Raw genomic sequence first — 13,721 nt, forward strand, 5'->3', positions numbered from 1 at the left:
GCAGCAATCTTTAAATAGCCTGCTACAAGGAACAACTGCATGGGAATTATCAGAAAGGTGAAAACCTGCCTTTCCAGCTATGTGAAGAACTCCATATTAGTAGTTACATTTGGCTGTGTCACCATACCTGGGCAGGGGTACGAATTACTGTCCCTCATCTCAATGACTCCACCCAGACAATGCCATTTTGCAGATCCTGTGGAAGTTGACTCCTCCACAGAATGAGGCTGGAAGAACTTGGGATGAAAACTGCAACAGTCTGCATGCCAGGCAAAGGTGTGTCCTTTGGCAAGTGATGACCTAGATCACCATGCTTTTTCTTTATCAGATAAAGTAACTTGGGGTTTTCTGTGTTACAACGGGGAGGCTGCTTGCCTACCTCTCCTTGTGCCTACTGAAGACTTTTCAGCACCAATGGATAGTTTTATCCCTCTCCTTTCAAGCACATAATTCCATGTTTATATGTGATACAAATACTACTCCATCATCAGAAAGGCAAAAAGGTAAGTCAGATTGAGGCCAGCCCTGTTTCTGGGGAACGGAGATAATTCACGTGCTCTGCTTATTTTTAGCAGAAGTTGGTGGGTAAATCTGAGCCAGCACATTTTTCATTCAATCTGTCCCTGGACACTAACAGATGGTGCTTCTTTGTGCCAAGCACTAATGCACTTTACATTGGCATTCAGTGTCAGGACACAAAGCCCGCCAAGTCCCTGCTAAATCTGCTGATGCCAGGAAAATTGGTAATAAACGCTAGCCAGGGACACAGTCCCAAGTTTTTCCTCCACCTCCAAAGCAGCACAGAAGCTGTACCAGTGCAATAGTGTCAGCTGCTCTCCAGGTCACGGCTATCAAGGCAGCAAAGGAGGGTTCTGGACTGGGGAAAAGGGTGTCCTGAGGCCATGAACACGGATATGTATCTGAAGATGGAGTGAGATCCATCTGCTTCATGGGAATTAGCTGTGTGCTTAAGACTGGGCTTTGAGAACCTTGACAACTTGTGCCTTAATGCTCAAACATCTGAACTACTAACAATTAAAATAAATAATTCTAAAATATAAATATAAATAAATACACACACACACACGGATCTATACCACCTGACAGGGTGATTCTATTGTTTAGCACTCCTTATTACTCATTGAGCACTGAACATACTAAATTCAGTCTTACAGGTCTACTTCCTACAGCTACCAATCCTATGTATGATAAGATCACCTACAAAAGAAAATTCCACAGACCGCTCTGAGGAGCTCGCTTTGTTTTACAGGTCATTGTGTTTATTCTTTGAATACAAGCATCCAAAATTCTTGAGATGTAAAATTCCTGTTTCTTTCCACCAGGTGCCTCAGTGCCCAGGCTTCTTTCTTGGATTGCTCAAAGCTTGCTATCCACATCTCTTGGAGTGAAGTCCAGCCAGGGTTTGAAGATGAGAACCAGAACGCTTCTGGTTTGGGGCAGCTCAGATGGTTAACCTGAGCCTGCCACCTCAGAGGCAGCCGTCCCTGGCAATGGAGAGAAATAAAAGGGGTTATTTCAGGGACCCTGGCAGACAGAGAAGAAAAGTGCTATGCCATTAGTAAACTATGAAAGCAAGTCAGTGACATTTTCCTTTCCACTACAGGCTCTAGCCATGTCCCCGTGGATGTCAGAGGGGAAGCTGTCCCCACAGTGTCCGGGACAAGGTCAGTCATGCTGGCAAGAGTCTGAGTCTCAGATCCAGTCTGGTTGCAAATGAGCAGCATCAGTCCACCCAAAATGAATTCTAAGGCAAGGAGTTCTGTTTTCATCTTACATACACACACACATATTACTGAGATTTTTTTAAGAAGAAAAAACAAGCCATGAATCTGACCAGGAGAGCAAACCGGTCTTCATAATCTTCTTGACTTGAGAGCAACAAAAGCATGGGGAAGGAATACCTGTATCTAACCTATTCTATACCTTTCCATGGTTGTATTCCTAACTCAAAGAGAAGACATCTATCCAGATTTGCACCAGATTCAAACAGGAAATCCTGGTTATCAGTTTGCATTCCCCATCACTACAGCTCACCTTAGTAACTTCAAAAGCTTTCTTCATCTCTCTTCTACTGGCTGACCACAGAGTGTACTGATCAGACTGTGACCAGCTAAAATATGGCCTAATGGATATAAGACAGCTGTAGCATACTAGAGCTGTAGGATACTAGAGCCATTGATCAGTTCCATTACTGGACACAAAAAGATGTGTTTTTTTTATTCATGCTGATAACTGAGCTCGTGGAGAGTGTAAAAAAGGCTACTGACTCTAGGTACATAGACCTGGAAACCATAAGGGAATGTAGCAACTAAAATGAGTATCCACCAACTCAGAAATATACGTGGTGAGAGTTTTTAGCTTCAGTCTAATTCCAAGTAATGCCCTGTTTGTATCAGACAAATCCACAACAATTAGTAGCCTCAGGAGACTGACAGCTCATGGTGCCTTTGAAGTGGCCTTCTGGTCTTATACCTGGCACTGTTGCAAGACTGCTGGGCCCTCAGTGCTGGGCTTCCTGATAAGACAGCCATTTCTAGATGGTCTCTATCAGCATAATTTCAAGAGGATCAGATGGGGAGGAACAGGTCCAATTCCTCTCACAAATACACAACCTGGCTTAAACATCAATGTTTCAATGTTTAGTCATCAAACGTGGCCGCAGACACATTTGCCACTACAGGTTTGAATATACCCATAGACACACAGATCCAGACAGTCATAGAGTATTTAATTCAGGAGGGTGATCCTTACTTCATGATCCTCCACTGATCATCTAGTCCAGTTGCCTATTCCAAACAGGTCTAATCATATCTAATTGCCTAGGGAAGCAGTGAGCTGAGTCTTAAAACACCTCCAAGGACAGAGACCCTACAACCTCTGTGGGCAACCTGTTTCCAAGTGTTCCAGGTCATCTAAAGCAAGCCAGCAAGTTAGGCTACTTCCTGTAGCCTGATAAAAACAATTCAAGCCCTCTGCTGAAATGACTATCAGCTCAACGGCCAATGTGTATGAGCTCAAGCTCTGCAGCAGTATGAGGAACACATGCTCTGGCTGTGCACCCACAAATTCTGCCAACATCTTTTGACATGAGGATGTACAACCCAATGACATTGCAATACAAGTGGCTGTAGACTGGCCAGAAATCTGGTAACCAAACTTCCTGGGACAAATCTGAGACTAGTGTCACTTTAAAGCCTCTCTCAGACACAAGGACAAAGTCACACGTACCTTTTCTGTCCTTCTGATGTTTTCCCACACTCTGTTACACACCATGCACTCAAAGGTGTCAATGTAATTGTCCTGGGTGATATCTTGCACTCCCCACTTACGTTCCTTCATCGCTGTAAGCAACCTTGGGTTGGAAATGTCCCCTTTCAGTTTCCATTGTAGGTAGGACTCATATTCTTGATCATCTGTATCTAGTGTTTTGATATAGTGGGCCAGCTCCCGAGGGTGTGAAAAACTGGACACCAGGATTGCACTCTTGTTACTAGGAAGCCAGTCTACAACGCTGGGAGACCCAAAGTACACTGGTACCACTCCCAACTTCAGTGGCCTCCAGAGTTTTTCAGTGATGTAATCTTCACAGATAGCATTTTCAAAAGCAAGAATGAACTTGTACTGTGCCAGTATTTTATAGAAGTTCCCATCATCCATGGCAGCTGGATTTCTGAGATGCTGAGGAAGGTCTCTGTTATGCAGACATTCCCCGTAAGAGTCTACTTCAATGTGGCACATCAGCTCACGCACATACCTGTCCCGGTCAGAAGGAGGGTTGCAGTCAGACTGCACATATACAAGTGGCGCAAGCCTCTTCCTCAGGCTGTTCTTCATCTGCAGTGGGATCATGTACCTCAATGATTTCAGGACCTCTACGCCCTCAAGGTACTGCGTGGTCAGCGGTAGGTGAGAATGGCGGCTAAAGGTTGCAGTGTGGTTGAATAAGGTGATGGCTGGTTCATGGAAGAGTTTGTAGTTGTTTTTTGGCGACTCTTCATGGAAAAGGGCCCAATCATGGTAGTCTTTACGAGGGAGGGGTAGGCTGTCTATACTGAAGTCAGTACCTAGACAAAAGCAAACAGTGTTTAGCCTGCCCCTAGCAATGATGCAACACTAACTACAATGACACAGAAGTCTAGTTTTAATTTAATATCAGCCCCACAACCATTGCATTTATGACATTATAAGGCAGTATTGCAAAGAGCGGAATTAATGCAAAGATAGAGGACTGTTATGACAGATAAAACTGAATTTGGCAGCAGAATCTAGAGAATGGGGATCAGTACTTAATATTACAAACGGTTTCCTTTCAGGTCGTATTAAAGGCCTCTCATTTCAAAGGCTCACTAGAAATTCTCCATTTTAATGCACTGAAATGAGACTAATAAGATGCTTAATAATTCCTTGGTTTCGTAAATAGGGGAACAGATGGTGTTGCTTCTAACTATGACATGAGGGAAATGGTTACCGCAGGGCTCAATTTGGTCCTAGTAGCAAAACAACAAAAAGGATGCTAGAATATTGGACAGGGTTAAAGAGAAAAATTACAAGAATGACTTCAAGTCTTGGAAAGACATTGTACTATAGCGAGTTTGGAAGCTCATCTATGTAGTTTATCAAAGAGATAATTAAGAGGTGATGTATCACAGCTGCCAGATACACATCAGATGCGTAAAGAAGTAGCTTCTGGCAGAAGATAGCTTCTCAAACTAATGCCAATAGTAGAAGAACCATATCTAAACTCTAAAAACAGACCACTGCAGCTGCTTGCGCCACCCTGTGAGGACAGGGAGCCTCCAGAACAACTTAGAAAAGCTGTGGTGGAAGCTTTAGGACAAACCTAGAAGCCTTTTTCCAAAGGCTGATCTGTGCAAAACTGAATTCAAAATACCGGCTTGTGAATATGACCCTTGGTCTCCCTTCAGTACCGCTGTACCACACTAATACAACTAGCCTTATTGCAGATGAAATGCAAAGCTGGTCGACTCTCTGTTAAGATACCTCCTCACTGTTTTATAACTGTATCTGTTTTTTACTTACACTGAATATACAAAACTTTTAACTGGTCTTGTCAGGAAAGGGAAGTTCCTAACTGAAGCAAACATTGAACAGCTGGTTTAGAAAACACCACAAATCCTTTCTCTTTGAACAAGCCATTCTACCATCCCAGTCACACTCGTAACTTTTCACTCTCTGATGTACCCTTGACCTCAAACCACTGATGGGAAAAAAGCGAGAGCTAGCAAAAGTCTAACACAGAATTTTGATCTAGAACCTAATATATAAAGAAGGAAAAGAAATGCCCAGTGGTCTTTGTGGCTGCACAAGCCTGCCAAGATGACTCCAAGGATGACCCTGTAAAACCAACATAAGACTGCCAGTAACATAAAAACCTCCTATAGAGCAAGATCTTTCAAGAGCATCAGGTGGGTTTTTTTAAGGCCACTAAGTATTTTACCTTCTTTTCTCTACTGAAGGGTGTTCTCAAGTCATCAACACTAAAAGGATGAAGGGCTGTACCACTGAAAAATGCTCTTTGCTGCCTCTGGTTTTGATGTGTTATAGTGATAGAAGAAGGTAAGCAAAATTGAAAGTGAATCATATTCTCACAGGGAAGCTAATAAGGCCTATCTAGTTCTGAAAACACTTCGTTCTAAGCGATGCCCAGAAGAGAACCAGCACTGCATACAGACAATAATGAAATGCTGTGGACTGAAACCACAGCACTTCAGCTCTCTCTCTCAGAAGGGTGCTTCCTCTTTAAGGTAGTATTGCAGGGAAGAGGGAAGGAAAATGCAGGAAAGAATAAGACAAGGAAAAGGATCAGAGAGAGACGAAAATGCAGCATGAAAAACTTAATAAACAAGGAGAGAATTAAGCAAAGAAAAACTTAAAGAAAAATGCACTGTAGATCAGAGCACATCAGAATGACTGATTCTAATAGAACACTTAACCAATCTCAATCCAGCGTGAAGACGCCATGATTTTAAGGACTAAAGGGAAGATAGTATCAGTGTTCCATACCCCATGAGATGAAGGAAATAAAGGAGCTTATGAAGGGATAAAGAGAGCACACCACCACAATTAGGAGCAATTTCAACATCCAAACTATTAATTAGAAAATCTTAGATATGTGGCAAAATGCAGAAGAGAAAGACAGATGCTGTCAGGAGAAGTTATGCACCTTAGGAGACATCTTTTGTTCAGGTTTCATACTCCAAGGACTCAACGCTCCAGCGCAGAAAAGCTGGACATCCTCCTCCCTTGGGAACAACACGCCCGAGGTTCTGACAGCATGGCACCAGATCAAGCTCATACTGACTCAGTTGCACTGGTAGCTCACGCTACACGCCAAGAGTCTGTGAAGCGTGCAACACTGAAAAGGTGGAGTTGGAAATCCCTCCCAAAAGCTGAGACAAAATCCAGCAAGTGGGTGCCACATCTCACTTCCAAACAGGAGATGATGGCCCTTGACAAAGTCATCACCTTCACCTAGAGGCTTCCCAGGCCAGGACAGTAAGTCAGAACAAGCTGCAGAAAAGAAGGTGGTCCTACCAAGGCAGTTCTGCTGGAAAACATCTGTACCCCATATTTTTGCATAATATTTTTCCTAAGCTTCGGATCATTCTTCCCTTGAATAGCTCACTGACCAAATATTAGGGGAAAATGAATGCAGTTTCTTTGGAAGGTGAAACTGTGCCCTGATCCAACCCTAGCATGGAAATGCAGATGTTCCGAGTTTTCACTCAGCAGGCTGTTTAGAGGGAAATTCTGGAACACCAAAACCTGTCTTTTTTGCAGGCCCACAGCTCAGTGCATCAAGGTCAGTGTGTGAAGCTTTTCTTTATTACGTAGCATTTTTTTTCACCTTCAATACCAATCTATGACCTTTTTCTCTGCTGGTTTTAGCACTGTGGTATCATTTATTGTGGTTTAAAAATAAGTAATATTTTGCATGTTTTGACATTTGTCCTTACACAGTTCATAGCCAACATCACTAGAAAAAGAAAAAAAACTACAGGGAGAGTCTTTTGCCTAGCATAAATAGTCCTTTAAAAATAAGTAAGCAAACCATGTTCACAAGCCTGCTAAAAATGAACAGTAATAGTCCTTCTAATGCTGAAACAAACAAACAGAATTGCTTCCAGAGACCAAAACCACCAGAGTTTACAGCCTTCATGTGATGCAAACCCAGATTTCCTTGTCTTTAATTGGGTCAGCTTCTCATTCCTTTGCTTTCATGCTTGACCACTATATTATCAACTGAAAAAGCTGACCTACTTGGAGCTCTGAAAAGATTAGTGATGAGAAGTTTTTAGTTCACTGTTCACCAAGCTAAAGGCCCTTCTTTCTTATATTTTGAGTTCACCTGTATCCTGACTGAGTGAATGAGATTCAGGACTCTGTTTTATTTTGGTTTGTTTCCAGACAAAGGAGCTGAACCTAGCAGTCACAGAAAAGCATTTGGCTTCATTTTTCCACCTAAAATTCACTTTTTCTCTGAAAAGCAACTGTGGGGGGGAAAGGACAAAATGAAAAAAATGCCTGGTTTTAAAAGATGCACCTTTTGCGTTTTGTAGACTCACTTTACAGTATATGTAATGGGAAGTTTCTGAGGTGGCAGAGCCAGTGCAGCTCAGAAGGTTGCACTCGCTGCTGATCCCTGTGCAGAATCAATAGGTCTCTTTCTCTACTTTCCATTTACAGCCTGCTCTCGGCACATGAGGCAGGGGAGTTGCACAGTTACCAGCGAGGGCATTATTTTAAGACAAAAGACTTGCACAAGTGCAACAAAGGCCTTGCAGAACCTCTGCTAGGGGTGACAAGCCAGAAGACTGGAAAGAGCTGGCTTGATCTCAGACTGTCTTTTCATGATTTGGCAACCACAGGAAATTATCTTTTCTCCCATAAACAGGGAGCACATGTGATTGGAAAGCAGCATGAGAAGGCAACAGTCATCCCACAGATGTGCACAGCCACTTTTCAGAGCACATTTTCAGAGAACGTGCATCTCTGTATCTCTACTGATGGCATTCAGCAACAGAAAAGTTTAGCACAATGACCTGCCTAAGTTTCCTGCTCTCAGTGATTGCCTCCTAGAATAATTAATCTGCAAAGGAAAATAGCTGGGCAGGGGGGAAAGTTACTCCTTTAAAAGGAAATAGATCCTTACCATAGAACAGAAACGCTCTCGTCATCTGATTGTGCTGGTAGGTCTTGTTGATGGTAAAGAAGCAAACATCCTCTCCACACTGACCCAATCTCCCTGTCTCTCCAGTCAGGGGAGACCACCAGAGCACAACCGGATAGTGATTTACATCAGAATCTGTCTTGAAGCTGCTGTGAAGCTCCTGCTTCTTAAACTGAAAAGCGTGTCTCTCCACAGGCTTTAATGGACCACTGCGTAAACTGGAGATTACTGACGCCTTATTCTCTGAACTGCCCAGTTCAGTGATAACCTTCAGAGAAATAAACATACATATCACAGTGCACCACTGTCATTAGCCAGGACATTGACAAATCAGAGTTTTAGCATCAAGCACAAACCAAGTCTGCATGTGAAGTTTCTGTCAATCAAAGCAGATACATGCCACTGACTGCAGCCACTGTCCAGGGGATCTTATGTCAGAACAACAAAAGCTTTAATTTGAATTTGTAAGGAGGAAGCAAGGAAATACATTTCTGTACTAAGATATGGCCACATCACATATGATTTAACAACGCAACTTCTGCTTTCTCCCTGGAAAAAGCACAAAACAGAGAACAGCCCTTCTGTAGCCAGGTTTCGTCTGGAAATTAGCTGTAAAAAAAAAAATCCATGAAGCTTTCTTGTCTCTGTGTGGCCATCTGTACTGACCCCTATTAATTTTTAAACCACTGACTGAATAGACTAGGTGCAGACAGGCCTTAAAGACAATGCAACTACAACCTCGTGGCTAGTTAGTGGAGAAAAATCTCATCTGTATGCAAAGAAGTAAAAAACCTCCCATTATGAACCACCATTTACTGATCTGAAACCCTATGAGGAACCTTAAAAACTCTCCACCTGCAGGAGAAGACTCTAACACTGCTCACCATCAGCCATGAGACAGAAGCCCCTACAAAATCTGTGGGATTTCTGGTGTCCATGAAGCCACCACTCTTTTCTACAAGGTAGTACCTGCTATAAAAGTGTCCTGAGGCAGAGCAATCTGTTGAGCAAAGTGACAGAAATAGTGCCAGCAGGTATTGCCACAGAATACATAGCTCCTGCTCTTAGCTTTAGTGGGGCAAAGACCTTTCTGCTACCATGCAAACAGCTCTTTGTGTGTGCACCTTCACAGGCAGTGCGTAATGTCACCCCAGAAAAAAGCTGCAAGAACGATGGGGGAACTCAAATCCACCAGACAGCTTTCGCCACAGCACCTTCACTTGTCAGCCATTTCTGAAGGACAATACTCGAAAGCAGGGCAGGGTTGTTTGGAAACGTTTATCCTCACTGATCGCTTCACCCCAAGCATTCATTTTGCTGTTTGCCCTATCATTAGCTCTCATTGTTTAGCAAAACATACTGATTGTAGCTCTGCGTGACTCTGTGGAATACAGGATACTGGGACAGCACGCACAGGACGCTGTGCAAAGTGCAGCTGTACACAGAAATACAGAAAACATTCCTGCATTGGCGAGTGGACAACTGGGGAAAAGATTATACGTCTAATAGTTTGACAAGATATAACTGCAGCAATATAACTAAACTAAGTCTATAACTATCTCATGTCCAGGTTTCTCATGCCCTGGCAGAATTTAAGGAGTCTTTGTATTTGCACAGAATTTCTAGTAGCTCTCTCTGAACTGCTGGGGGCTGATACACCCCAACTATACTGACAGCTCTTCTGCTATAGCAGTTCCAGCACCAGCGCACCAAGTGTCACCGTCCAGTGAACATTCCCAGATAAAAATCCCAACCAGGCGTGGGGAAGGTCTGACCAGCTCCAAACCTGCTTACCTGTGGAGGTGCAGCAGAGTCACAAACGCTCCCAATAAAGGTTAAAGGTCCGAAAGACTTGCTAGTCTTGCTCCTATGCTAGGGCTGCCGTTATCACCTTTGGATGCCTTGTTCAGGGGAACAGAACTGAAAGTGATCATTGAGTATCAGTAACTGCCCCCAGGAAATAGCTGGAGTAAGCAGCTGGCCTGGGAGAGCTTCAGAGGTCCTGCTGCTATCTCCACTGGAAGTTACCTGAGGTACTGGTCTGATCCAGAGCCTCAGTATTGAGCACAGACCAAGTGGAAAGGCATCTCTGGGGCAGATGGAACACCTGGACACGTTCCTGTGCAACCTGCTCTAGGTGATCCTGCTCTGGCAGGGGGGTTGGACTAGATCATCTCCAGAGGTCCCTTCCAACCCCTGCCATTCTGTGATTCTGTGATCCTGGCTCTCTCGTAACTGAAGTCTCCTACAGTCCCATAACTGCCAGCCAAGGCTGATTCCACCTGTGTAAAAGTTGTTCTCTTTTAACGGAAATCTAGGCTAACCTACACCAGTCACTAATTAATATGCTTCCACATTGATTTTTCTCTCATGCGTTTTTTTACTGACCGGCTACTGGACTTCCCAACGCCAAGAACAGCCTTTGAGTCAAGGACTGAGGAACTAATCTCCATCGCCACTTACTGATGTGCTCAGATTTCCCAGTTTTTCTTCCACATTAGTATGAAATGGGTCCAGCCTTGCCGCCCTGCCTAATGAGTTCAAACGCATGAACAGGGAAGGCAATGCTGCTTGGAGGCAACGCAACACGGCATGGTATGGTACACCACTCCTGAGAAAATCCTCCAGGAACTGAGGTGCTATGCAAGAAAGGTGTTCTCTGTGTAATGTCATTTCTGGAGTGAGCTATTACCACCAGGCCAATGCTGCTGACAGAGTTTCTTTAAACACTCCTCTTAAAGCACAGACTTGTACAGAAAACGTCTGTCGCCTCCAATGCTCTCTCTCATCTGTCAGAATTGTGTCATACTTTGAGAGCAATCTCATGCATACCCCTCCCCTTGCCCCTGTACCTGGAGTGTCATCACAAGGAAAAAGGCAGCTGCAAAGCAGAAGCAAGATGCCCACAGTTTCTTCCTCCTCATCCTAATCATGCTGCACTGCCAGGACTGCCAGAGCAGTTAGAGCTAGACATCAGGAAAGCCAGCTTGTCTAAAGTCTTCAGCCTTTGCTGCAGAGTTTTCCCACTCCATCCTTACTCCTCTTCATGGTGACTGCTGCTGAAAAAGGGTACAGCATCAATAAAGACCACTCCTGAAGCTCAGTGGCTAGCTTGATGTCTACCCACAGCTTTCTGTAGGTGCTGGAGCCACATTTTGAGCCAGGTATCTAGAAAGCAGCCCGCACAAAACAGCACTCTCATACACAGCCCCAGGCATCTACTCTCCCTCTGGCCATCCTGGACCTGGGCATCCACTCTAAATAGGGTCACACATCCCCTTATCCTTGCAGTCAGTGGAGAGAGATGCTGATGGGCCTGGGTCAATCCTGTATGGGACGGGAAGCTGTCTTCCTGAGTTTCAGATGGCAAACTGTGCTGCTTTTCAACAGACTCACAAAGAGATGAGTGAAATGAAAGACCTTGCCCCCCTGGGCAAGCCCTGAAAATGCTCCTGGAGGACACACAAAACTTTCTGGCCTTGGGACTTTCCATACTGCAGACTTCTGGGAATTCTGTTCACCAGCATATCTAGCTCAATGCATAGAGAAAGTAACCATACAGCACACAAACTCTTTCCACACCTAAAAACATTTAAATTTAATAAATTCCTCTTACCCTGTAATCTACATTTGTGCTAGTCTGGCTCTCCTCAAACAACTCTCCCCTTGCCCCCATTTTTTAGCTTCCACAGTACCCTACTGTTTTGCTGCATGCTGGATGTTACTGTGTGAAAATCCCAACTCCTGACAACACGAATAGGTGCAAATTCCAGCTTTGTCTTAAAAAAAAAAAGAGGATGGGAGAAAGATAAGATTTTATCTCTCAACACAGGAGTTTGAAAAAGTGGGTATTCTGAAAACTCAGAAGGCAGAAACACACAATCAAAAATGTTTAATAAATTGCTATTTTAAAACTCATATCTTTCAGAGAGGTGCCTTCTGTAATTTAGGCTCGTTTTCTATGAAAAGAAGGTGTGTGTGATTGCATTGCTTCCATAGGCATATACCTGCCAGCTTTCCCCCCATCCTAATCCCACTGTCAAAGTTCAAAAAAAACTGACAAAGAGGGATGGGTTCCAAACCTACTGCCTGCCATAGTAGTACCTCTGTAGCAATGGCAGCTAGAGACAAAACAATGATCCTGTTTCTGCCTCCACTGCAACATGAGTTCATCCCTTCCCATCGACCATCAGAAAAGCCTCTTTAGTAAAACTTCACACCAAACCATGCTGTGTGAGTTCTGCTCTGCACAGGACAGCTGCTTTTGAAGGTTTTGTGTGGACACAGGCTGCCAGTTGAGCACTTCTCAAATCAGGCTGGATCTTTTATAAAGCCTCTGCCTCCTGCATTAGAGCCAAAATGGGGCACCAGGAAGGGAAGGGGCTGAATTCTGCCCACAACTGTGTTGGTGAAAATCTACTCAAGGCACACCCTGGAGCCTCACAGTATCTTCAATACCAAACATCTTACCCTGTGCATGGCAAAAAGTAAGACTGATGACCCACGGAATGCTCCCCTACCCCCTGCCCACGTAGAAGACTAGTAATCATCCCATTTTCAGGCATTCTAGAGGGGGAACTGCCCACACCATGGGCGTGCTGTACCAGTTGCCGCTGGGTACTGCAGTGGGTCGTGGCTTCACTCCTGCATTTGCAGCGCCCAGCCCGCACTACTTTTACCCACTTGGAGCAGGCCACACCAGGCTCCGTCCTGCCCCAGCTCCCCCGCTAAAGGCGACCTTGCAGCGCTCTCCCAGCCCGGTGACGCCGAGCGGCGGCCCTGAGGGCTTGAGGGAAGAGAGATAAATCACCGCCCGAGATCTGCAACACTTCCTTGCAAATCTTTCCAAACTTCCTACCAGCTCTCCCCGCCCGCTCTGCTTCCAGCCCTGCTTCGCTGCATTTCTCCGGGCTCAGCATCCCATCCGGGGTTGTGCCTGCCCCCCCCAGCGCCGCTCCTTCCCTCACCCCGCCCCCGTCCCGAGGCTCAGCCGGTCCCGCAGCCCCCGTGGGGGCTGCAACTCCGGGCCCTTCTCCCCGCCCGCGGCTCGGGCATCCTCCGGCCGGGCGCCCGCCGCTGTACTCACCCCGAGAAAGTCGCTCCCGCCTCGCCTCACCGCCCACCGTCCCCCTCCGGCTGTGTGCGAAGGGGTTTGGGGCGGGTTTTCTGTTTTTTACTTTCAGTTTGTGCACTTCCCGAGTGCGCGGAGGGAGGCGGGGGCGGAGGGAGGGGGGAGGTGGGGGCGGAGCGGAGCCGCGCTCCTTCCCTCCGCCCACCGTCCTGCCAGGCCAGCGGGTGGGCCGGGGGCCTCTTTTCGGGGTCCCAAAGGCCCTGAGGAGGAAACGCAGAGGGCTAACCGGCCGTCGTTCCCACCCCGCCTGCCCCCTCTTCCTGCAGGTCCCGCACTTCAAGACCTTCACCCTCTCCCCCCCCCAAAAAAAAAAAAATCCGTCCCTGTCCCTGATATCTACAGCTGTTAGCATAGTTGTGGGTTTTGCGTTTTTATGTT

General features: G+C 45.5%; 1 protein-coding gene across 9 annotated transcripts; it reads right to left on the reverse strand.

Moving 5' to 3' along the window:
* Positions 1-1,258: 1,258 nt before the first annotated feature.
* On the reverse strand, positions 1,259-13,431 carry FUT10 (fucosyltransferase 10). Of its 9 annotated transcripts, none has more exons than XM_054186623.1 (5): positions 13,299-13,431; positions 11,065-11,271; positions 8,195-8,480; positions 3,250-4,085; positions 1,259-1,505 (listed from the first exon to the last, which is right to left on the reverse strand). In XM_054186623.1, the coding sequence occupies exons 2-5, from the start codon at positions 11,143-11,145 to the stop codon at positions 1,281-1,283; spliced, it is 1,428 nt and encodes a 475-aa protein (XP_054042598.1). In that variant the 5' UTR covers positions 11,146-11,271; positions 13,299-13,431; the 3' UTR covers positions 1,259-1,280. The 9 variants fall into 9 exon arrangements, with proteins under 9 accessions (XP_054042598.1, XP_054042597.1, XP_054042603.1 ...); XM_054186622.1 differs by having other exon boundaries at positions 11,065-11,268; positions 13,299-13,430; XM_054186628.1 differs by lacking the exon at positions 13,299-13,431 and adding an exon at positions 13,071-13,090 and having other exon boundaries at positions 11,065-11,268.
* Positions 13,432-13,721: the final 290 nt, after the last annotated feature.

This window comes from Rissa tridactyla, chromosome Z, assembly GCF_028500815.1.
Source record: "Rissa tridactyla isolate bRisTri1 chromosome Z, bRisTri1.patW.cur.20221130, whole genome shotgun sequence".
Classification (NCBI taxonomy): domain Eukaryota; kingdom Metazoa; phylum Chordata; class Aves; order Charadriiformes; family Laridae; genus Rissa; species Rissa tridactyla.